At 40.7% G+C, this 25579-nt stretch overlaps 1 protein-coding gene across 1 annotated transcript in view; it reads left to right on the top strand.

Annotated features, from left to right (window-relative positions):
* The first annotated feature begins 592 nt into the window (after window positions 1-592).
* Window positions 593-25579, top strand: part of CBL (Cbl proto-oncogene) — a 52097-nt gene continuing 27110 nt past the window's right edge. The window contains exons 1-2 of the mRNA XM_038380592.2: window positions 593-914; window positions 10430-10677. Coding sequence (XP_038236520.1) covers window positions 768-914; window positions 10430-10677 — 395 coding nt within the window. The 5' untranslated portion in view covers window positions 593-767. The remainder of the gene's footprint in view (window positions 915-10429; window positions 10678-25579) is intronic.

The following is a 25579-nucleotide window of genomic DNA, read 5'->3' as shown; positions in this document are numbered from 1 at the left end:
CTGGGGTAAGTGACTGGTCCTTCAGGACGGGCTGTAATCTGAGCATTGCTGTGGTGCTTGGCGCGAGGGGGGAGTCTGTCCCTGTTCGCCAGGCCAGGCCAGGCCAGGCCAGGCCAGGCTGCCCTGCCCTGCCCGCTCCAGCTCCAGCTCCAGCTCCAGCTCCAGCTCCAGCCCATCCTCCCCTCCCCTCCCCCGCCTCCGGGCTCGTGCCCCCACTAATCGTGGCCTCCTTTTTGCCTCTATCGCCCAGGGAGGGAGCACGCGCAGTACAAAGCAGGGGGAAAGGGGGGCGGAGTCAGGGCTGCTGGGCGGCTCGCGAGAGGGACGTTCCCTCCCGCCCCCGGGCGGTAGCGGAGGGAGCCCGTCCCTCGAAGCGCGCGCGCCGGCCCGTCGGGGGCAACCAATCGGCGCGGGCGCCTCCTTAGCGAGGGCGCGCGCCGGGGCGGCGTCCCAGCCTCCAATTGGCGCGCGAGCTTCCTTCCCGGGGGCGCGAGCCGGGCCCCTTCCCACAGCGGCCAATCAGCACGCGGCGCTGCGCACCTCTTGGGGCCGTGGTCGCGCGCGCGCCCTCCTCCCGCCGCCAACCCCTCCCCGCACCGAGGCGCGCCCCCGCCCTAGCCCCAGCTCCTAGTCCGGAACCGCCGCCGCCTCACTCCCGTTCTCTCCGCCCGGCCGGGGAGGGAGCCGCCCGGGGGGCTCGGCCAGGCGCCCTCGGAGCCAGCGGGCGGGGCACCCTGACCCCCACCGCTCCCCGCAGCCCCCCACCCATGGCGGCCCCTCTGAAGAAGGGCCCGGGCGGGCTGATCGGGCTGATGAAGGACGCGTTCCAGCCGCATCACCACCACCTGGGCCCGCACCAGCCCGGCGCCGTGGACAAGAAGATGGTGGAGAAGTGCTGGAAACTCATGGACAAGGTTGGGGGAAGGGAGGGCAGGATTTGGGCTGGCGGGGGGGGGGGACACAGAGGCGGGCAGGAGCCGGGGGAGGGCTAGAGGGATGGGGAGGGGCGGGATTGGGCTGGGGAGGGAGTAGGAACTGCGGCGGGGGGGGGCGGGATTGGGCTGGGGAGGGAGTAGGAACTGCGGCGGGGGGGGCGGGATTGGGCTGGGGAGGGAGTAGGAACTGCGGCGGGGGGGGGGGCGGGATTGGGCGGGGGAGGGAGTAGGAACTGCGGCGGGGGGGGGCGGGATTGGGCTGGGGAGGGAGTAGGAACTGCGGGGGGGGGGGCGGGATTGGGCTGGGGAGGGAGTAGGAACTGCGGCGGGGGGGGGGCGGGATTGGGCTGGGGAGGGGGCTCGCGATGGGGCGGGGGGGGGGCTCGCGATGGGAGAGAGGAAATTAGATTTTGGAAAGGTAGGTGCTGTGGGGAGAGGCTGGGGCTGATAGCAGTGGTGTTCCGGAGGGGAGCAATGTGTCAGAGGGAAGGCTGGACTTCTAGGGGGTGCTGGATAGGGCGCTGGGGAAGATGGAGCGCTTGTTGAGTAGTGGCGGGGGCGGCGGGGAGGCTGGCGTGGTGGTCAGCACCATGGCACCGTTGCAGACATGTTCTTGCCTCTGATCTATTTGTGGTAAACCCTACCCATGTAGCCAGAGGAAGCATTTTGCTAAGGTTGACCCACTTGCTTGTGAGTTCCAGCCCGCTGCTCAGCATGGTCTGCTCTCATGATGGCAAGACAGAGGTCTGGGGTTCCTTGGCATTTTGGAGAGCTCTATTGGACAAGTAGTGACCATGCACTGGGACTCAGCATAGATGCTTTTTATTAAAGCAGTGAGTTTTGAGTACCAGTCATGAGACCCTGTATAATTTCCTCTGCAATAAACATGTGGAGTTATGCTAAAATAAGGGAAACAAAATCTCATGCTTCATGGCATAAAATGATTGCTGTAGGAATCAGAAAGGAATCACTCCCACAACTTCCAGCACTACATATCCAGGTTCGTTAATTTCTTTTGCCCCCAAGCATCAGGGAGTGGGTACTGCCAGAGATGGCACGCTGGACTAGTTGGCTTGATGGTCTGACGGACTGTGGTAAATTAAGTCCTAGTATTGATGGGTGTATTAGTAGAGGAGCCACTGTTCTAAATAGCCCCAGTCAGTGCTTAATTTTAATTGTAGAGAATTGTGCTAACCTAGTTTATACCTAGATGAGTGATTCTGGCACTATTCTTCATGCCACAAATGGGCACAGTAATCCAGGAGGTAGGCTTAATGGGAATATATTTTCTTTATTACCATATTTATTATATATGGTTTTCTGTAACCTTAGTTGTGACATTTTACTTTTCTGTTGTTAATTTCCATGGATAAGTGATGAGACTAAATTTGTATAGGATTGAGATATATAATAATAGTATAAAATGAGTGGCATACTTCATAATGCTAGGCTTAGTTGAAAAAGTAGATTAGTGCACAATGAATGCAGTTAGAAAGCAGTTGGCAGTAGTTTGGGGAGTGCCACACCATCCATCTTATCCTATGGGACAGGATGGGTAGGGCTGATGGGCATAGCTCATACAGTAACCCTGCCGACCCATGCATGTCATTTTTCTTCCTCTTTTAACAGACAGCATTTGTGCATGTTAAGCCCTGGATCTCCTGCAGCAAATGTTGTAGCTCTGTTCATTCTGAAAAGAAAAATAGAAATACCATTTTTAAAAAGACCAGTAAGAAACATTTATGCCAAAAAATTCCCTTTAAAATTCTCTTGGCAGGCTATACAAAAAGCATGGTTTGATTGTGACCTTCATTTCTTGTGTATGTGATGTGCTCTCCTATACATGGAGAGATGGGAGAAAGGAAGGTAATAAAGGTTCTTGAAAGGTGCTTAGGTTTCTTTCATTGTAGATACTGAGGGCGAACAGATGAGAGAATACAAGTGATAACCAAAATGTTGGAAAGACATTAGATATGCATATTTCTGCATGCATATACAGATGTGTTGTTGATGCCTGGATGTGACTTGTTCTAGTGTGAATCTCCATTCCCACGTATATGCCATGAACATTCATGCTCAACTACATAGACTAGTCAGGCAAATAAAAAAGGCTTAAAAAAAAGTTGGAATTGGAAAGATGGAGCTTACCTTGGTATGTCATTTTGCTGTATAAAAGCACTATTCTCTGGGCGTCTTTGGGTACCAATACCATTACTGATCTGCCTAGTCAGGTCTTGGCCTCACACAGTTTCCTTATCGTTAAATTGTGATCAGTGAAAAAAAGCGAAGGGTGCTGCAGTTGCTGCAAAAATATTTAGAGGAATTTATTTTGCCTGAACTTACGTTGGCTGCCAATTCTACAACCTCATTATGAAATGCCTTTGTTAGTAAATAGTGGCTGAAAGCTCCAACTGTGTGCTTAATAATAGTTAAAATATTAAAATCAGACTTAAACCCTGATCTTGCAGTCTGATCTACATGGGTGCACCCTGCATCTGTGTGGAGCCCCATTAACTTCAACAGTTTGTGTACACACATTCTGTTATAGGATTGGGCCTAAAATAGAATATCTGCTTCTTAACACAAATGGCCAACTATTAACCAAGAATTGGTTGAGGAAATAGCAAGGAGGTGGGAAGAACTTACGGAAATTTTTGTGAAACTTCTTTTCTGTTGTCAATTATCTGACTATTTCAAATACACATAAACTCAAATAGCTATGTAAGAAAATAGTTGATGGGTGCACATATGATAAGGGATCTTGTAGATCAGACACATGCTGTATTTGTATCTGTACAGTGACCTAAATTCATTAATCCGTAAAATTAGTTGGTATCCTGCAAAAGCATTCAGGCATTGTTGTTCTTCAGGTGTGGCTAATGAATTTCCTACACAAGCTAATAGTTGTCCATTCTATTCTCTCTGCACATTTTGACATGTGCCCAACTTCCATCTGAAGAAGTTTTATTTTTGTTTCATATTAATTTTGTCCCATGTTCTTCCCACAGTTGCCTTCGGTGACCCATAATGAGGCCAAAGCTCCAGTGTTGGGCAGCACTCCTTCGTATATCCAGTGGGATGTTCATATTCAGTTATCTCTTTTTACTCATTATTTATGCCTTGGTTGTTGATTTGGGGTTCCGTAGTGAGGCTTGCATTGGGTTTCTTAACTTGTGACCAGGGCTGCTTCAACATGGTACATCAACTAGGATTCTCAAATTTTAACTAATTGCATTCCTATCTGTTAAAATTTGAAAGAAATGCTGTAGTTGTAGAGCTAATTGTTTGACTCATTACTGCACAGGCAACAAGTATATAATAGTACACTTCAGTACTTAGGAAGTTCTGTTTTCAGTAAATCTCAAAGTTTGACAGTTGCAAGAATAAATAAGCATATCGCTTTAAACAAAAATTGGACACTGGATAATCTCTTTCCAGGTTTTTAGATGGATCCCTTTCATGGCATTCTGCATGCATCTAGTATGTCAATGTTAGGCCTTGTCTACACTGCCACTTTACAGTGCTGACTCTTGTGTCATGCAGGGGTGTGTTTTTTCACACCTCTTGAGCGAGAAAGTTTCTGCGCTGTAAAGCGGCAGTGTAAACTTTCTTGCTCAGGGGGCATGAAAAAACACCACCCTGCACGAAGCAAATGGCAGTGCTGTAAAGTAGCAGTCTAGACAGTGCACCAGTGCTGGGAGCTACTCCTCTCATGGGAGTGGTTTTTTTACAGCCGCGGCAGCGCTAGAACGTTGGTAGTGAAGACACACCCTTAGTTGTCAGTGAAATCTTATGTTGGTTTGCCATCTTCACCCTTATAGCTTATTTGGACTTTACTTCTGCAGCCCACTGCCGTATGTGAAAGCAGCCTTTTAAATAACAATTAAAAATCACTAGACAGATAAATAGTTGGTTTGGGTGTGGTGTTCAAAGTTTAGTTCACACTTTCGGGGAAAGTATACTCATACATTCCTTTTCCACCTTTGGCAGGTCATTTTCACACTTGAGTGCAGGCTGAGGCTTGTCTGAGTTGTGTGGCCTGGTGCACCTTGTTTAGGAGCTAAAATAGTGTTTGGGCTGTGCTAGGCCTCTTTACCCCTTCTAAAAAACCAAACCCCAAACCAAAAATGACGTCGTCCTGATAGAAAAGAAAAGGAGTACTTGTGGCACCTTAGAGACTAACAAATTTATTTGAGCATAAGCTTTTGTCGATGAAGTGAGCTGTAGCTCAAGAAAGCTTATGCTCAAATAAATTTGTTAGTCTGTATTCGCAAAAAAGAAAAAGGAATACTTGTGGCACCTTAGAGACTAACACGGCTGCTACTCTGAAACCTGTCCTGACAGAGAGTATCACTGATTGGAACAATTTTGTTCCCCATTGAAACCCGCTTCTGTTCTATTTCATGAGGATAAAACAGTCCTTTTGTAAACTGATGTATCTTTAAATATTTGGCCACTTTGTAGATTAATATTTATATATTAATTGCAGCTGCAGTCCCTGATCAGGCCCCTGTCATGCTAGGTGCTGTACAGATACAGAAGTAGGCACAGTTCATGTCCCAAAGAGTTTTCAGTATGTAGGTCAGACTCTTTAGGGCCACACCACCTACAGTTTTGTTAGAATATCTGCCCCACTCTGGCAAACATGAAAGAAAATAACAAAACCTTGTACCTTTAGTGTGTTTGTGCCTTTTGATGTGATTAAATAGGATACTGGAATATGAGGTTGTAGTACAGTTTTTGAAACTTTGCTAAAGTAGGACAGGAAACCTTTTAAGTTCTTTAGGCAAGTATTTTGTCTTTGTTCTGTAAGAGAACTAGAGTGTGATTGATTAACATGGTTATAAACACAGTTTGCCTATTCAAGTATGCAAGATTAAACATGCTGCTATATTATATGCAGTTCTGGCATATAGCATCTGTTATATTGCACATCTATATATTACCAGTCATCTTGAAATTTCACTCCTTTGTGTATTCTAGATGTTTGATGGCAACTTATGAAATTCATCTAAATTCAGCAGTTTGCTTTCTTATCTAGAGGTTGAATCGTGCCTTTGAGGCTCTGCTGTTAGATGTCTTATGAACCTTCAAAGTGCAGTGACAAATAGCACACATCTCAGTCACTTCTTTGCACTGCCTGTAGCCATCCTATACATTTTTACTAGGCTAATGTGGGAGGAACTGATGTCAATCTAATTTATCCTATTTCCTGATCTTTTCACTGTGTTAAGCAATTAAAGCAATGCTTGATATCAGAAAATGTATTGATGGAGTAAAAAGAAAAGGAGTACTTGTGGCACCTTAGAGACTTAGATGCATCCGATGAAGTGAGCTGTAGCTCACGAAAGCTTATGCTCTAATAAATTTGTTAGTCTCTAAGGTGCCACAAGTACTCCTTTTCTTTTTGCGAATACAGACTAACACGGCTGCTACTCTGAAACCTGTCATGATGTAGTAAAGTAACTTGTTAGTGCTGTGTCTTGGCAGGAGGGAGTTGCTTTATTTTTGTTGATAATGCAATTGATAATTTATCTTCAGAACCTAATCTAGGCAGCAGAATAATACAAATAATATCCAGGGTATGTCTACAGTGTAGCTCTGAGTGAGCCTCCCACCCCAGGCAGACAAACTCGTGCTAGCAGGGCTCATGATGGCATGCTAAAAATCATTGTGTGGATGTTGCAGCACTGGCAGAGGGTTGGGCTAGGGTTGGCTTGAGGTAAAGCGGCTCGCCCAAGACTCTGCCGATACCATGATGTCCACACAGCTGTTTTTAGTGTGCTATCGCAAGTCTTTCTACCCAAGCTGGGAGGCTTGCTCCTGGATGCAATGAAGACATAACCTAATGCTGTTCTTGGGCATTTGAGGAACTGCTTGTGGAAATTCTAAAATACTTAGAGGGGTTTTGTAACTGGATGGGACGGAAGAATAGTAGATTTCACATTATAGGATGTAGAAGAAACTGGTGGTGGCTGAGCTAAAATGGCAAACACTTCTGTAACCTAAATATGGATGCAATTCAGAAATTTTGTTGCAAGTCACCCCTAATAGTAGTGATGTGGTCAGGTGTGGCTTCGTGGGAGGCTGAGAAGTTATGTACTGAGTTGCTGATGTTTCAAGGAAAAAGTAGGTGCTTGGCTTTGGTGAAAAATGGAGCTATGTAGCTTTGTTTTTTAAAAGGAAGAAAGCATCAGACTCCTCATAGGTCTTTTTAGGAAAACAGCATTGGAAGAGAAATAGAAGTTGAGAAGTCAATAGAAAGAGATCCATCACTCCTAGGTTTTTTTGTTTTGTTTCAAGGTTATTGTCAAATCATAACTTGCAAACAAATTTTTGCACCTGTGTGGTTAACATCTACATAAATATCACACTTTTCTGAACTCTTTTTATTTACCCTTGTTACAAGTCATAAAGAATAGAGAAGAAATTATTTTTTAGGGTTTTTTTTACTTAGTGCTTTTGACAGAACTTTGAAGTCAGTTTCACTGTTTCCTCATTCTAGTCAGAGTTCCCTTATTTGTGTGAGTCTTTAATATAGCAATAAGGAAGAGAAAAACATTTAAAAAATAGGAAATATGATGGTAAACTTAGTGTCCCTTTTACAAGGCTAGAGGAAAATTTTAAAATCCAGTATACTTGTAAAAACGAAGAGTCCTTGTGGCACTTTGGAGACTAGCAAATTTATTTGGGCATAAGCTTTTGTAGGCTAAAACAGTACTCATTGATGTTTTTGCTGATGCAGACTAACACGGCTACCACTCTGAGACCAGTATACTTGTAGTTATTTATGCTCTTAACGTTTTTCATTTCTTTCGGCTTGGAAACAGAAAATCAATTTCAGTACTGTTTGTAGTCTGTTTAATTTTCAGGTGCTCCTTTCTGAGAGTTTAAAACATTGCCTGGGAATATTTGTGTTCACGAATAACTGTTTTCATTTAAATTATTAAAAATATAAAAACATTTCAGTTGGTAAAAGCTTTAGTTTTAAAATAGTTTTAGTGAGGCCAAATTTCAGTTGACAATGTCCATTTAAGACCATACCTATTTTTAAGTAACTTAAAAAAGCAGAAATTACTTCTCTTTACTCTGAGCACACCTAATGTAAGGTATTTGCTGTCTTTCTGGACTCACTGTAATGTTCTTTGGTAGCCGCCAATCATGGGGAGAAAATGAATGGAGTGCATGGTAACTTGCTAATACGCTGCTGGTTTCCCAGAGCTGTGAAAATTCCTTTTAACATTGTCATGATGCTGCAAGTGAACAGGTAGAGAAGTAAACCAAGTGAAACTCTTTTATTTCTTTTTTCTTTTTTTTCTTTTTTTCTTTTTTTTGCTGATGTATTAAGAAAAGTCAGTTTGCTAAATGACAGGCAGTTCGTAGACAAGTAACTTTATATCTGAGCGCTGCTATTGGTTGCTTTTAGAACCAGGTATGGGAAGTTGTGAACTTCAGCTGTTGAAATAGGTGTCCGTTTGGTGAATAATTAAACTTATTTAAAATTCATCAGGTAATAAAACCGAAGTTTTTTCAGCTTTTCTGATCTGTAAACCATTTACTTCGGATATTCATACAGGGTATTTTAATGAAAAAGTTTTATAGAGGTTGTGAGAATATGACCTGTCTGCAGAATTTGTTGCTTTTCTGAGAAAACATGTCTGATATTAATATCAATATCAAATAAGTCTGTATAGTTACTGACATACAGTAGGTCTGCTTCTTACATAGCTGGATAGTTTCAAGAGATAACAGCCTGTGCCATTTCCTATTGTAGCTGACCCAGAGAAATGACTGTTCTGTGTTTTTGACTTGTCTGCTTCCTTCATGTGGTTTCCCTACAACACACCAAGAATAGTTCTAAACCCAATTGTTTAAATAACAAAATAGATCTGTAGGAGCAATAATGGTACTACCTGTAGCTTGCATTGGGGACATGGTTAGGATCCTTCCATGCTGCAAACTGAAACTATGGTCTCAGAATACAGTTGTGTCGTAGCTTGGTTCCCTGATAAGGTTCATTTTACAGTGTATGAAAGAAGCACCAACTGCAGCACCACTCTTGTGATAACTCCTCTCCTTGTTTAGATCTCCTGGTATTTGTCAGTTCAGACTGGAGGGGAAGTTTACTTGGCTAGATTATTTCCCACCTGTACATTCGGTGCTCCTCCAGAGTGTAATTCCTTCTCATATGAGAATCATATTCACCTGTGTGAGACTTGGCGCAGTCAGGCAGTCATTCCCTTGATGGAAATTGAAGTCTCTCAGTTGAGCCATGCATTATTGGAAGACATGTGTGACCTCTCCACACTTTGTTTCTTGCACCTATCCTAAAAAGCTGAGTGAAATGCTAGCGTTCCATTTCAGACTAAATTAGTTATGTTTTAAATATTTACTGTTCAGTCACAGCTTTTGAGGCAAAAGTAATGGAATAAGTGTTTAAGTGTGTAATATAGAGTGCCAGTTAATTTTTTCAGAATGTTGCCTGATGGCATATAGTAGCTTTTTACCAGATTTTGTGTAGGTGACGCACTGCATAGCGGCACCAGGTTATTCTTGGGGCTTTCTTATCTACCTTCCTAAAGCCTTCTGAAGAAAGTGATCTTCTGCAGCATTTTTATGAGATCTGCTTTGTAATATTCTTTTGCATGTCACTCGTGCCAGTTTAGATCTCAGTCATGCCTTTTGATACTAGGAAGTCAAAACCGTGGTTTTACACTACAGTAGAAAGCTTTAGGAAATTATTGCACCAGCCTTATTTTTTGTTTGAGGTAAACGTGCCAAAGACTAGAGCTGTTAGTTGAGTCTTATTCCCAATTGCCTGTTTTTGTCTTTTCAAAAAGATGGCTTTAGAATTAAAGCACTGAAATTGCTTTGTTGTGCTAAGCCGGTATTTCAGCACTTGGTTGGAGCTCAGAGAGCCCTAACAACATTAAAAGTTGCATTATGCCTTCTGTAGCTAGCTTTCTCTCTCCCTTGACTAGGTAATAGAGAATCTTGGCTGTTCTGGATACAAATGAGGCCTTTCTCTGTGAGGTGTATGATCCTTTTTTAATACTGTTTTTCCTATTGATTAAACTTGTTTTCATGAGCTTTGTCATGTGGTCACTCTCTTGCAGACCATTAACATTTCGAGAGCTGTCTGGTCATATACGGTTACAGCATCAGCATTCTCCTTGCAGGTTGAATGGAATTTTTCTATTCCGTTATGGTGCCTAACCTGTTACGTAGAAGCAAAAATAGATGCATAGAAAATGGCAAAAAGTTTCCTTACTGATAAGCCTATTAATTTGTTTTGCACAGCGTACTTGTGGAATAATTGACTCAAATTCTTACTAACTAGGAACATGTAGATAATCTCACTGCTGTAATACAAATTAGAAAACCTTTCCATTAGAAAGCAATGTCACTGATCTATTTAAAGAATATTATTTGTAATTTTTAAATAGTCTTAAAATCTCAAAATGGTGATTTTTTCCATTATTCATTTATTGCAGGTGGTGCGTTTATGTCAGAACCCAAAACTGGCACTGAAGAACAGCCCACCCTATATTCTAGATCTGCTACCTGATACGTATCAGCATCTACGAACCATCCTGTCACGTTATGAGGGGAAGATGGAGACCCTAGGAGAAAATGAGTACTTCAGGGTCTTCATGGAGAACCTGATGAAGAAGACCAAACAGACCATCAGCCTCTTTAAGGAAGGGAAGGAGAGGATGTATGAGGAGAACTCTCAGCCGAGGTAATGGGGAAAAGTTACTACAAATACTTGTAGCACAAGTCTAGCTGAGTGGGTGAGACCTTGAATTGAACAGCTTGGTATTGGTATGTGGGAAGGAAGAAATCGGTGAAGAGATTTAAGGTTAGCTGGAGAGGGTAAAGTTTGAAGTAAAATATTATTCTGTGCTGGAATGAAGGCAATGAGATGACAGGAATATAAAGAGAGATTCATATTCCAGATCTGATCATTCCTGGCTGTGGCTTAGCTTTCATTTGAGTCACACTAGTATAAAGAATAAGATTTATGTTCTGAATGGGTTTTCAAATTTATGTATGAGATGTACCTGAGGACAGCTCCATGCCAAAATAAAGAGTACCAATAAGATTCTTTTGTCTGTAAATCTGTAAAGACTTCAGAATAGCTTGTTCTGAGGTTTAAAACTAAGTACTTAATATTGAAAGACTTAATTTTACAAACTTTAATTGATGGAGTTGTGACCTCTGCTCTGTCAATTTGATTGCAGTTCTGGAGGTTTGATGAAGTAAAAAACAAGTACCCTGTAGCATATGAGGCAGAGGGAAGGAAATCATGAGATTGTCCTAAAATTTTCTCATTTCCCTTTCATACCATACTAGAACTTGAAGTTAGGGTGAAGCTCTGATTTGCACATAATTGATCTGTTTTGAAGTTAAAGGAACCTGAGCATATTCAGAGGTTCCCGAGGGAGAGGAGTGTTCTTTTGGCAAGTCACTTTATCAATGGCTTAGAATTTTATAATGCTATTTTATCCTTGGCTATCAATGAAGTTGTCCCCAGACATAATTTTTCCCCTCCTCGCTTTGGCTTCCATGTCACATCTGTTTAGAGATGGACTGCAACAGCTCTCTGGTGTCCTGACTATTGTCATGATTTGAGAGACTCAAGGTTTTAGAAGCACTTCATTTATCAGCTTGTGTCCTAAAGGACACAGGTCATGAGCACACATTGTTGACTAACGTCAACAAAGTAGGGATAGACAGGGCTATTCTTGCGTGCCTCCATTTGTTTTTTGTTGAAGATTCTCAAAAGGTAGTGGTGGGGAATTTTTCTCCTCCCTGAAAGTGCTGTCACAGGTTCTATAGGGTTCCATCTTGTCACCCTTCTCATTTAATCTGCATACATGGATGCTGCAATGTTTATTGAGGAAACATGGTGTTTTTGGCATGCTGATACTTTACATTTCATCTGACCCAGCTATAGTAGTTCAGTTTGCTGCCTTACCTAGTGACTTCTTGAGGTTTTTTTGGAGAAAAGGATGGACGGCTAGACTGTCTGATAAAACATATGGCAATGGCTGGTTGGCTTGGAAAACAATCATAAAATGTGATGAGGAAATTTGCTCCTTTGTCAGTGAGCATACATCTGTTTGCTTGCAGTCTGGGTGGCTGGTTAGACTTCTAGCTGCTTTTACATGGTCAAGTGTCAGTCACAGCAAGAGTGACTTTTTTTCGTCTACAAATGATCATGAGTTTGACTGTTTTGGATTCAGATGTTACACCTGTCATCCATGCCTTTATTACCTCAATTTAAACTACTTCATTACTGAAGCTGGTGCAGAATTTGGCAGACCATCAATTAAGTGAGGTGTCTCACCATAAGCATGTTACACCAGTGATCTGCACTGACCGCCTGTTGGTTTCTGGGTGGATTTTTTGTGGTAGGTTTTGAATTATAAACTAAATAGACTGAGGCCTGCCTACGTGAGGTACCTCCTCCTTCCTTGTGTCCAGCTGTCACAGTTGAGATCAGCAGACACTTGAGCTGGAGTCCCCTAAGTATAAGAAATGGGAGCTGGGGATGGGGGTGGAAAGGTTACCAGCAGGAGGTCCGATTTGTGGGCAGTTTGACTTTGGACTTGCTCCTCACTTGGACCGAAATAGCCTGAATCTGAAGGGTATTGCATCATGCCCTGGAGGTTATCTATTTTCTTTGGCTTTTAGGGAGGGAGGAGAGGTATGGCCACTTTAAGTGGCAAGAAGTTGATGGGGGGGCAGAAGGGTTAATGCTGATTTATATTTATTTAGCCATTGGTGGTACAAAATAATGGAAGGAGTTGTAAAAAGTGTATATTTGTATTGAACTATTTTCAAAGGGCGCCTAGGGTAGTGGAATATGTACAAGCTAAAGTAAGTAGAAAAATGTGGAACTAGCTGGTTCAATTGAATTTCGCTGCAACTGAATGACTTACGTGAATGAAGCCTTTGCAGCTATTTGCTTCTAATATTTTGAAACCAAAATGGGAAGTGATGGAGCCACTTTGCATAAATGTTTCTTGATTATTTTTTATTTTAATGTGTTCATGTAATACGGCTTCATTATTACTGTTTTGATTTCCCCCTTTCCATGGCCACTCAGGGCTTTAAGTATTATTCTGTTAAGTTATTTTACTTTTAGATGGTGCCTCACTAAAAATCTCTTCGTAGCCATTTGAAGTTTTCAAGTAATTTCTTGAATGTGGGAGGTGAAAATGGAACTAAAAGCTGCTGTTTAGCATTGCTTTTTGACAAATTTGTGATTTTTGATTTGAAAGGATTATGCTCCATTTCAGAGTTTGCTTCAAAGCTGTAAATCTGTCTGCCTTTAAAATTTAATTCCAATTTTCTGTATAAGGATTTCAAGGTTTGGGGCCAGTATAATGAGTGAAGCCAAATCAAAGTACCAGATTGTCCCTTAGGGGAAAATTGCTGCTTCTATAGACTCTGACTCTTCATAGATATCAGAATTGAAACTGGGGGTAGTGCAGGGAAGATTTCTCAGCTAGAAACTCTTGAATATGCATGAAAAGTTATAAAAAAAAAAATAGTGGATGTAATGGGGAGGGGGCTTGAGCATGCATGCCTTGGGAATAACACACTTCTGGCATGACATTATGGGAGTGAGAATGTTTAATGTAAAACTGCAGTCATTTTGGATTAGCTCAAATCAAAACGTGCATGATGCAAGAAGCATTTGTCACCATGGATTAACTGTGTAAACTGTATTTTAATTAAAATTGGCCTTTGGGTCTTTTGCTGGAGTTTTCTATCTTGCTGGAAAACCTTTTGGGATACTGACAACCTGAAAACCCAATGTAAGACTGTAAACCACTCTGCAGTGTAGTGAACTGCAGGAATGCTTCAATGTAAGGGTAATTTTAAACCTTTTGTTGAGCTTTTTTATTGGAAACTAGCTTGCTTTGGGCTCCTGTGCCATCACAAGTGACCTTGTCCAGATCAATCCATCTCCAGTACTAGACTCAGTAGTGGTACAGTAATGAACATACACTAAAGTACACTAACCTGTTGATTTGTTTCAGTATTCTGATCCATCGTTCTGAGCAGATGCCAACTGACAGGCAACATCAATTATTCAAGTCCAACATTTTAGTCACAAGAATTGATCTTCTGACTTCTGTTCCCCAGATAGTTCCATAGCACCGACATGAGAGAAGCAAAGAAGAAAAAAAATATAACTGTATAGAGTTAAAACAAAAATGCCTATTTCAACTAATATTCAAAGCATGTTAATTGACAAGATAGGGATATTCCAAGTTGGTACATATTAGTTGCAAAACCAGTGCTTTTGCAGTCAATTTTACCGTCTGCCAGATGGGTTCTGACTAGCAGTCCCTCTAGAGTTATGCTTCTGAAGGATTGACAATCAAACACTACATCCACAGAAGTGAAAATTTTTGGCCTGTCAGAACTGGTAAGCATGCTGGTGTAACTAAATTACAGCCCTGCTACTTTCTCCTTCCCTACTCTCCATCCATCTCTCAACCCAGAAAGACGTAGTCACCCTTGTGTGGATTAAGCAGTTTTCCTCCGACTACACTTTAGGCATGTTTTAGCCAGTGGGCAGTCATGAGCTTGGTAGCTCTCTCACTCTTCCCATATTTATTCAATGGATAAAAAGACACGATTGGGTAGAATAGTCTATAACATATGAATGATTCAGGCACTAACTCAGGATATCACATGTGTACAGAATATGGATTCTCTGGTTCAGGTGGGAATGCTTTTAGATGTGCTTGTTGAACCCTTTGTTTTCAGCACTGTGCCCCAGTCAGGCCAGTTATTATGTTCTAGCTTGCTGTCAGGTGTCATTTAGGAACTGATAACTGTAAATTTTGGAAATCAACCACAAAATCATAGGAGATTTAAGATAAATTGGTTGTGCTTTAAAAATAAGCTGAGCTCCCCCAATTGTTCTAGAAGTTTGTCATCAGCTGTTTTAGAACAAGCCAAGAACCCTGAACAAGTGTTTGGCATTCAGTTGAACTTCTGTTATGAGGTAGCATTATATACATACTCTTGGCAAGGAAAGATGTTTCTTATTTTGCTCTTTCTTTGTTTGCCCCGGCCAGTTATAACATGTTCGAAAACATTCTGTTTTTTCCTATCTCAGTTTTGCTATCATTCAGCCTATTAAATGTTATTGCTTTCCATATTCTCCTTTACCCTGGTTTGCATGTTTCCTGTAGTGCTCAATTTAAACATTTATCTTTCTTCCCATCTTCTGAATTTAGCAATTACTTTGTTTCCTTCTCCAAAATTTCTCATGGTTTAGAAAAAATGAAGTATTTGGACATTTGCATAACTCGTGTGCAAACTGTGCATGTGTCCCTTTCCAATAAATGCAACAATGAGTGGCAAATGACAAAATAAATCACTCTTTTTGATAAGAGAACTAGGTTTCTTTAAATCTTTCTGAATTCAAACTATTTTTGATGTCCAAACCAAGGAAACAGGGTTCCCCCCCAAGCAACTTAAAATGGTCCCCAATGAATTCTTCCAAGAGCTGGATTGAGGCAGAAATGAAGAGAGCCTGTCTGGTTGGTAATGTGCCATTCAATAGAGTTACAGTGGCTACAGATGTGTGCTGCGTTATGACTTTATATGCATCGTGGAGTGTAATGTTTGGCTTTCTTGGCCAGATTGGCATTTTCTTTTTAGTTTGTTAGACCTTTTGCTGACACTCTACAGAGCAACTTAATTGCGTGTCGTCTAGCACGGAGTCACTTTGCATTTCATGGTACATTGTACAATATATGATGCTTACAACAGAGTTGTGTAGAACCAGAATATGGCTGCCAATTGTTAAGTGTTTACTGTAAAATGAAAAGTTGGCTCAGTTTAAAATGTAGTAGTAGGAAGTGAGATTAAATTTACATTTTAAGGGTTTAGAAAATTAAGTTGCAAAGATCAGAGCATGAACCTTTGATGTATTTATTATATCTAACTTTTTCTTTGATGCACCTGTTCCTCTGTTGTGTTCAGGAAATTATAATAGACTTGTAGAAACACTCTGTTTAAGGGATGGTGGCTGAAAGTCTGGGCTCCATTACTTGTGATCAGAAAATCAATCAAATGGAATTTAACCTTTCTATACTATATACTAACAATTATTATGCAGAAAGTATCCTCCTAGGGTGGCTAAAACCAAGGTGAGGTTTAGCTGACTTCCAGTGCTCAGTGTTCTTTTCTTAGGAGTGTAACGGCTGTTTTGTAGCTTGCAGCAATGTGGTTTGGTATAAAGTGCTTCAGTGGAAATTGTTGTTGGCTTCCATAAACTGTTACACAGTATTTATATATTTGGTGTCGGTTTTTTAACTCAGCTATTTCATTCTGACATCTTTAAAGATGTCATCTAGATTCTGCTTCAATTTTCATGTCTGTTTAAAGATTACAGCAAAATCATGGCTGCTTTTTAAACTATGCGAGCACTACTTAACTGTGGTATGTACAAAGCCGTGAATATTTTTGAATTGGCGCTGATCATGGAAGCAATGAACAATAGTTTGTGCTTCAATTTAGAAATGAGAAGTCCCTAAGTATACTTTTAATCTTATGGGGATGTTGCATCTCGTATGCAGATAGTCAATCAGTTGTGGGAAGTGAGGCCTGTGTGGGTTAAGTTTGAATTTGCTAGTCAGGAACCAGGTTTCTAAATACAGATTATGTATTTGGGAGTTCAATAAAACATAATTACAGTATCTGCTGGCCCCTGATTTTGAAAACCACTAGTCTTTAAAGGTTTAAGTATTCTGGATTTTTTGGTCATACTATGCCCATGAGAAAATAAGGGTGGATTGCTAGATTCTTGTGGTTAATACTTGTGTTCTGACCAACAAAAAGTTCCCCAGGATGGGAGTTGATCACTTTTTAGAAAAAAGTCAGTTCCTAGTCTGTCTGAATATACAATATCTCCTGGTCATAGATGGGGGGAAGATGGAGTCTGGTGGGGGGCATTTCAGTTATAGTGCATCTTTTTGTGGAACGGCATACTTTTCTGATTATATTTGATTTCATTAGTACTCCCAAACAAAAAGGCAGAGCTTAATCTAAAAATTGGAAATAGAGTATTGGATGAAATGTATTGTACAAGTAAAGTGATCACAAGGTGACTGGCTACAATTTAATACATTTCTAAAAATGTAGACTGTCCCAGGTACCCCACAATCTTGCTGTAATCAGCATGTTAGTCTCATGTTTCACAGTAGAAGAGGGTCTCCATAAGGGATTTGAGTCCAACAGGCTTTGTGGCTGAGTTCAGAAAGGTTGTTCCATGCATAGAGGGCATGTGGAAGAAAACTCAGATGCTTTTAGGAGAAGCAACTCAGTGAGGTATCAAGGTTGATATAATTGGAGCAGAAGAGGCAAGGGCAATGTGAAGAGAGAGATCTGCAGATAAGTAGGGATGGGCACGGTCCTAAAAGCAGCGCAAAAGGAGCTTAAACTTAACATGGTAGAGAGTGAGAAGCCAGTATTGAGATTCAGAGTGTGGAGTGTAGATCGGAATCAAGCAAAGATGATAATTTTAGGAGTTGTATATTGTGTGGACCGAAGCAAGTCCATTGGAGTGACAAGGAGGCCAAAACGGTGGAAGAGGAGTTTGAATGAGAATTCTAGTTGTAGGGATAGAAGGAAAAAGGCCACATCAGTTGTACCATCTTGCAATGTGTTTTCCCATATGTCCTTATTAGATCTCAGCCCTTCTTTTGTGTGTGTGTGGAATCCTCTTGTAGTGATTGTGTTTGAAACAGATCGAATTGTGTAATGAACACCTAGTGGGTTGCACGTTGTATATCTGGACATATGGGACCCAGGAGAGTAAAGAAAGGTGGGGTATGGTACTTCTGTGTTAACTTTAACCCTGAATGCCTAATTTGGATAAACGATAGCAAATGTACTGCTTCTCTGGGGCTAGACAAGCATGGAAACACACACCAAAACATTCATGTTCCTTTTTATTTGGAAGGTGGTAACCAAAAAAAGTGCATTTCCTGCAGCAATGCAAGGTTTAGTGGTTCCAGTTAATCTAATACAATAGTACCTCTTCATGGCAATGCTGAACTTGCTCAACTGTTCATAGTACAGTTTTAACTCACATTAACTGCAGTTCATGTTGGAATGCTTCTATTTTTATCACAGAAAGTTACAGCTACCTGCTGTAGAAATGAAAGCTATAGTTTACACAAGAGTTGCTATTCATAAACTCACCTTGTTGTCTAAGCTAGAGATGTCTGTTAATGAACTATCTTTTTGCAGTTATCTAATATCTTGCTTGGTTGAGAATATAGGAAAGGCAAATAATTTACCCATCCATAAATGTAGATATGAAGTGTCTCAATTTGCTGGGTATTAATATCCTCTATAAGTGGTGGGAATAGGCTCTGCTTCTATCCTCCGAATCACTTGGTAGGACAGTCCACTGCAGATATAATTTCCATTTTATCTTTTTAAACAAAATTCAGCCTTCAAACCTTGTATAATAAAGGTGCTACAGTGGCACAGCCGTGGCACTGTAGCATAGACAGAAGGGGGTTTTCCGTCACAGTAGTAAATCCACCCTTTCAAGAGGAGATAGTTAGGTTGACAAAAAATCTTCCTATGACCTAGCAGTGCCTGTACCAGGAATTAAGTCAGTTTAACTACATCTCTCAATAGTTGATGTAAGCTTTAGGTGTCTAAAGTCTCTCAGTGGCTGAAGATGGAGAGAGAGAGAGAGAGAGAGAGGCTCTGTGGTGAAAGGGAAGCATTAGAAGTTGAGGCATTGAAAGGCAACTGTAGATGGTGTTAAATGATGTCAAGTATTGTTTGCTTGCTTTTTGCTATTTCCATAGGTAGGCTATATAGCAGTGGTTTTCAAAATTTTGTATTGGTGACCCCTTTCACATAGCAGGCCTCTGTGTGCACCCCCCCCCTTATAAATTAAAAACACTTTTTTACATGTTTACCATTATAAATGCTGGAGGCAGAGCAGGCTTTGGGGTGGAAGCTGACAGCTTGCAACCACCCATGTAATAACCTCGTGACCCCCTTGGGGGGGTCCTAATCCCCAGTTTGAGAACCCAAGTGAGCTGTAGCTCACGAAAGCTTATGCTCAAATAAATTTGTTAGTCTCTAAGGTGCCACAAGTACTCCTTTTCTTTTTGCAATACAGACTAACACGGCTGCTACTCTGAAACCTTGCTCTATAGGTAAGGTACATTAACTAAAAAAACCCCTGCTTTTCTGTGTGAGAAATATATATTGATTATGTGCTGAGGATGCTAAAATTCTCTGAATTTAACATCAAGTTGCTGACTTGAGAAGTTGGAACATGTTTAATTGTCATGCCATCTGACAGCAAGACTTAGTGATGCTGCCTCAGTAGGATTTCATACTCTAGGCTTGCTCCAGGGTATAGAATTACTTATCCATGCAGGAAGAAAGCTGTAGATATTTACTGTCTTTTATAAAGGAGAGTACTTACATGTGTCTAAAAGAGGAAGGAAACAGATCCCACAGAAAGATATAAAAAAGCTTGGTTTGTTTGCTTTAAACATTGATTCTTAGATTCTGACCCACAAAAAGTCCAACAAGAAAACTTCTTACTAGACCAACAGACATGTCTCCTAACACTCAGGGGGAAGGAGAAAGAATTGAGGAGAAAAAACACCTAGTGAATGAGGTGCGAAAGAGCCCTCCTTCTGTCACTTCCTTCTGATGCAGCTAACACTTCAAAAAGAAAGAAAAAGGGGAGAAAAAGAAAACCCACAACACTACAGTACTTGTGGAGCCTACATCTGCATTTAAATGAGAACATCTTAAAGACCAGAGCAGGATCAAAGGCTGTCCACAAGAAAGGTTTCCTTGCCAAGCTGAGGCATATAAGCCTAATTGCCTGCTTGCAAGGCGAAACCATTACCATTTAAATTTCTGGGGGGAAATATGAATCTGTTCCTTACATTTGGGCTTTAATAGAGCGATTACATGTTGAATTTCATAGTCAAAACTGTAACCAGTTACAGCTATTACCAATAAAAAGAAAAGGAATACTTGTGGCACCTTAGAGACTAACAAATTTATTTGAGCATAAGCTTTCGTGAGCTACAGCTCATGAAAGCTTATGCTCAAATAAATTTGTTAGTCTCTAAGGTGCCACAAGTATTCCTTTTCTTTTTGCGAATACAGACTAACACGGCTGCTACTCTGAAACCAGCTATTATCAATGTAATAGCATAAACTTCCATTATTTTCGCTTTCCTCCCATTATAAATAACATTTTCATGCAGATGCAGTTTTATAAGTGAAATTGAGCTTCTGGATTCTTGCACAGTAATAAATGGATGGGATTTTGATCTCTAGATGTGTTTCCTCTGTGTATCTGAGTCTAAAATAAGTTTTATAGGAAATTAGTTTACCTCATAGACTCTAGTTTTATGGCTGGTACTGCAGTAGCAATCATCCAGTTGATCACAGATCATTGGTTAAAATGTTGATCAACTTCTTGGGGTTTGAACCTGTGCAGTTAGCTGTCTGACATCTGTATTTTGTGTTTTGTACATCTTAGCTTCTTGTGTGGGGCATTGTCACATTTTGGATTGCTCTGTTTGACAACAGATTGTGCCTTTGCTAAAGGAAGATTACTTCAGCCTGACAGGATGCTACTGAAAAATTGGCTGAGCTTCATGAAGGGTGGTAAGCTAAACTAGAACAGCCCCTTTCTAATATTTTGAAACACTACCTTGTGACCTATAGAATAAGTTCATGAACCTGCAGATGTTTTGCTTTCTTCATGAAATGAGGATAAGGTTGTATTTTCAGTTAGCGTACCACTGACTTGGCTGTGTGATTCATTGACCACTGGCTGTCTCTAAAAAGCGTGGCTAGATGTATAGTGGTGGTGTTGGCAGAGTTTTTTTTGGAAACAGTACGATGAACAAAAAAGGATGTTGTTTCCAAACCTAGTGCAGGGGGAGGACTGCAGGTTGACACAGGCGTTAGGTTTCAGTACCGTGTTGTTTCTTTGTTTTCAGGTCTTCAGAGATTTCCATTCAAAGACATAAAGTAGATTTAAATTCTTTGGGAATTTTTATCTCTGTAGCAAAATGTTTTGCCTTCAGTTGTTTGACAAGATTTGAGAAAAGGGAATGAGTGGAGTGGAGCTGGGCAAAGAAACTTTTCAATGAAAGGATGACACTTGCATCCCTCAGGCAGTCTGTTAATGGTATCGTGCATGAACGAGGAGATTCTACCCATCCTCAAGTTCAAGGGAGGGCAGAAAAGATTGAGGATCTGGAGAAGCTTTGGACAGGAATAGGAGAACCCTATTTGAATTGGAAGTGGAGGGGTTTGGGTGGGGAGGGAGAAGGTGATCCAGAATTGATTTTAGCTATAATGACTTACTGCATTGTAACACATGGTCACTAAGACTCCATTGTGCTATGGTTCCGACTGTAATCCAGAGGGTAAGTGGCCTAAGATAGGTATATTGAGGAGTGTTGCTATGAAGAGATAATACAAGCGTCAGAGGTCAAGTCTTGCTTTTATAATTCAGAGATCACCATAAAGGAATACATTTGTTAACTAGATATACTATTGTCCTTTATCCTTGCAAATCCTCTGAGGAAGTGTTGAACTTCCTAGCCTAGTCTCTGATTAAGTCATTTTAAACACTGCCTCTTCAGCACTTGTATAATTAAGCATTTTAAATATCCAAATCCAGCAGAAATGAATTGGTGATATTTTTTTTTTCTCTTCACCATAGAAAGAGAAAAGTGGCCTGTTAAAAGTGATCTGAACATCAGGATCAGAAAGTCAGGAGCTGAGCTTGTTATTCCAGGCAAAGCAAGCACAATGTTGTGATTAGAATACTGGGTTGTTCAGGAGTTATTAAAAGCTGATGTCCTGTGTAGGCTCCAGATATCTTGTGTCCTTATGCATAAACATAACATGTGAGCCAAAATTGTCCCACCTCCATCATTTTACAGTATTTTGTGTGTAATTTATTAAGTGATTTGTTGCCCTGTACCCCAATAGATAGTTGCATTTCAGTGTTGCTGTTTATACAGTTTCTTGGATTGCTTTAGGAGACTGAATCAAAAGGGTGCATGCATGTATCGAGATAAATGTATTTAATATTCATTTCTATAGAAAGTTTATTTCATAGCACATATGTAAAATTAAAGGCATTAGCCTATTTAAGCTTTTGTAGTCTTTTGAAACACAACTTAGGAAGCTATAATTAAACGCTCAGTGGGGCTATCTGTAGCTTTTTTTTTTTTGAGTGCTTTCTTCCAACCGCACTAGAACACATGTATTGTAGGTGTTAAGGTTTTGAATGCTGCGCGTGAAGACAAAGCTTTGAACTAGTAAACAGTCACTTTTTAGCCAAGGACCTGCAATTAAACTAAGATTCTTTGTAGCTATGGAAATTTGTGGCCACAATGAAAAGGGGGTTGTATAAAAGGGAATAGAAATATGTAGTGTTACGCTTGTTAAATGTCCCCCCTTAAAGTCTTGTCCTGCACAAAAAACAAGTGTGTGACGAGAAGGAACAAATGCAGAACAAATTGTTACTAACTGCTTTCTGTAAAGTGTACAAAGAATGGAACAACGAATATTCAATTTTTAATTTATTTTTTGTGAAAACTTTACAAGAAAGTGGGGAGGGTGTTTTGAGCTATACCTTTTCTTAATAGCAGGCCTGTTGCATCTAATTAACGTGCCAGATTCCTTTTTCCCATTGGTGCCTTAATGAATCTGTCCACAAAATCAATGCAATGCTAGCTGACTCCTTCAAAATAGTATAACGTGGGCATATATTCTGCCGGTTCTAAGGCTATGGATACACTACGAGGCTTTTAGCAACATGGCTGTGCTGCTTCAGCCATGCCGCTAAAAGGCGCGCGGTGTAGCTGCTGTTTGTCGGCAGGAGAGCTCGCTCCTGCCGACAAAAAACTTCTACCCCGCACGAGCGGCAGCGGCTTTGTCACTCCTGCCGACAAAGCACTATTCCCACCGGTGCTTTTTGTCACTAAAACTTTGGTCCTTTAGGGGTGGGAGTGTGTTTTGTTTTGTTTTTTTGTTTTGTTTTTAACGCCCCTGAATGACAAAAGTTTTGCCGGGAAAGTGCCAGTATAGGTGAAGTGAGCTATAGCTCACGAAAGCTTATGCTCAAATAAATTTGTTAGTCTCTAAGGTGCCACAAGTCCTCCTTTTTTTATTATTCTGGAGGTGACTTCTGCTGTTGAGTCAGTAGTAGTTAAATGGAAGGTCATTCACTTCCTGTGCTGGAAGCTTTGTTGAAAGTAACTCCGTTGTGTCTATTTTTAAATCTGATTACTGTGTGCAGAGGACTCTGAAGCTGCCACTGAGTTATAAATGTCATCTCAGGATCTCTTTAAGCATTCCTACTCAGCATTTGTGTGTAAGGGTCAGTTATATTAACACTAAGAGCACAGTTGTTGGCTGACATAGTGGTAGGAAATGGCATACTGCTATTCTTCCTGGAATTCTGTGCAGCCATTTATCTGAGTCTGACTGACTGTTAGTATCTGGCATATAAGCTTTAAAATATGACAGGGTATGGGCTATGTGTTAGCCTTCCATTTTGGTGGCATCTGTAAAGTGCATTTCACACTCTTGCATGTTAGAGGGTTAAAAAAGGTAATTTCAAACGTTTGAATCCTTAAATTGTCAAACTATCAACTTGCAACACAGCTTAATTCTAAAAAAAATTCTGAACTAACTATTCTATACGTGTCCAAACATATTAGGGTCTTGAACCCACAAGTGTCAACAGAGGACTGGAAGTTAGGGAGACGTCCATTCTATTTTTCTCCTTGTGTAACTTGAGTTGAGTCAATTAGCCTCGGTGTGCCTCAGTTTCCCCCAGCTATAAAAGGGCAACACTGACCTCATTTGGGTGCTCTAAAGTTCGGTTGATACAATTGGGGGGCTTTTTAAAAAAATGCTGGGATCCTCTGATAAGTTTCTGTAATTGCAAAGTATTTATTAAACATTTGGGGAGAAAGCCGAGTTTTACTACTATAAATCTTCAAGACTCTGTTCTTGTCGCAGGAAAATCCAATTTGTCTTAATTTTTCTGTAAAGAGTAGCTTTCTCTCAAGCTGTAGCAGATCAAAGCAGTCAGCTGACCCACCAACTATGACTGCTTACAGTTGCTGTGTGTGATGTTAAGCACAGCAGAGTATGAGTTAACGTCACATGTAGGTAGTGTTTACAGCACCCAAAAAGATAGAGTACTTTTTGGATGTAGCAGTTCTAAATTTGAGTGTGTGCTGCTGCATACCCATATTACTTGTTGAGACTTCTTTGTATAAATGCCATCTAGTGTTCATTGTGTGGTGCTGATCTAAATCCCTTGAGAACTGCAGGGTTTCTTGCAGTACTTGCCAGACGTACCTCATACTCTGGGGGAATGAACATGCAATTAGGAATTGGAAAGAGTTGTGATTGTACTTGACCACTAACTTGCTGCGTGGCCTTTGCCAGGTCACTTCATCTCTGCCTCAGCTTTCCCATCTGTAAAATAGGAAAAACACCTTGTCTCACAGGACTATTGAGGATAAGTTAACTATTAGTTATTTGGACATGTAAAGTGCTGAATAAATTCTTACAAAGAACTGCTTAAGCAAAACTGTGAAGGAGCCGGCAAGAACTTCTCAACCAGTGAAATAATTACCAATGAACTTGAACATCTCACATTCTTCTATGGAAGCAGAGAAAATGTCACACATTCAAGACAGCATTCAGTACTTGCAAAGCAGTATTTCAAAACTGAGCAGGAGCAGCTGGGCTGCAAGAAGCTGTTTAAAATACAAATCTTTAGTAATATTGGGAAATAGCACAATGACTGGAAAGTACTGTTACCTTTTTATTTGGCTAAATGTTCTTCTGGTTTTCTAGCCATCCTTTTTGATGATGGACCCTTGTATTGTGTAAACAAAATGCTTGCAGGAAGGAAATCAACTAGATGGGCTGTCCTCAGTATATGTATTGGAGTCTTCCTCAATATAAATAAAGAGCCAATAAATCTTTGTTTTAGAATTGCATCAGGTTTTTTTCAAGAGCCTTTGTTGCCTTTAAAAATACATTAAAGAACTTAGTATTTAGAAATCAGACTCTTCCAGCATTTTGTCAGGCTTCTTTTCTTCACTTTTCATTAGAGTAAAAAAGTGAATTCTTCTCAAGTCTCATTTCTTCTTTTCTGAAGCTTTTTCACAAATGAACTTTGCTAATTGCTTCTAATTTGTCATCATTAGCCACCTTTCCAGGTCATGTCCCTTTTTAATGATCCACTTAAAATATGAAGCCTCCCCTTTCCCTTTCAGTTCTGCATAGTCAGGAGTTGAACAATAACTTGGTTTTACTCCTCACAAGTGTTTCCCTCCAGAGAACCCCCCACACAGGTCAGAATTACTGACTTAAGATCTCTGCCAGCCTCAAACTTTGCTTCCAATTTCATGAAATTACTTTAAAGAGAATTCTTATCCTAAAATCAGTTGTAGTTATGATGTTAATCAAGTTATTTTTAGTTTAGATTTTATTTGACAGCCAGCATTGTTCTGTAATTACATATTCAGTTTTTATGTGAACTTGAACATTGCCACATG

This window comes from Dermochelys coriacea, chromosome 22 (assembly GCF_009764565.3).
Source record: "Dermochelys coriacea isolate rDerCor1 chromosome 22, rDerCor1.pri.v4, whole genome shotgun sequence".
NCBI classification, from domain to species: domain Eukaryota; kingdom Metazoa; phylum Chordata; order Testudines; family Dermochelyidae; genus Dermochelys; species Dermochelys coriacea.
The sequence above is the reverse complement of the archived record's forward strand: the minus strand, read 5'-3'. Positions and strand labels throughout refer to the sequence as shown.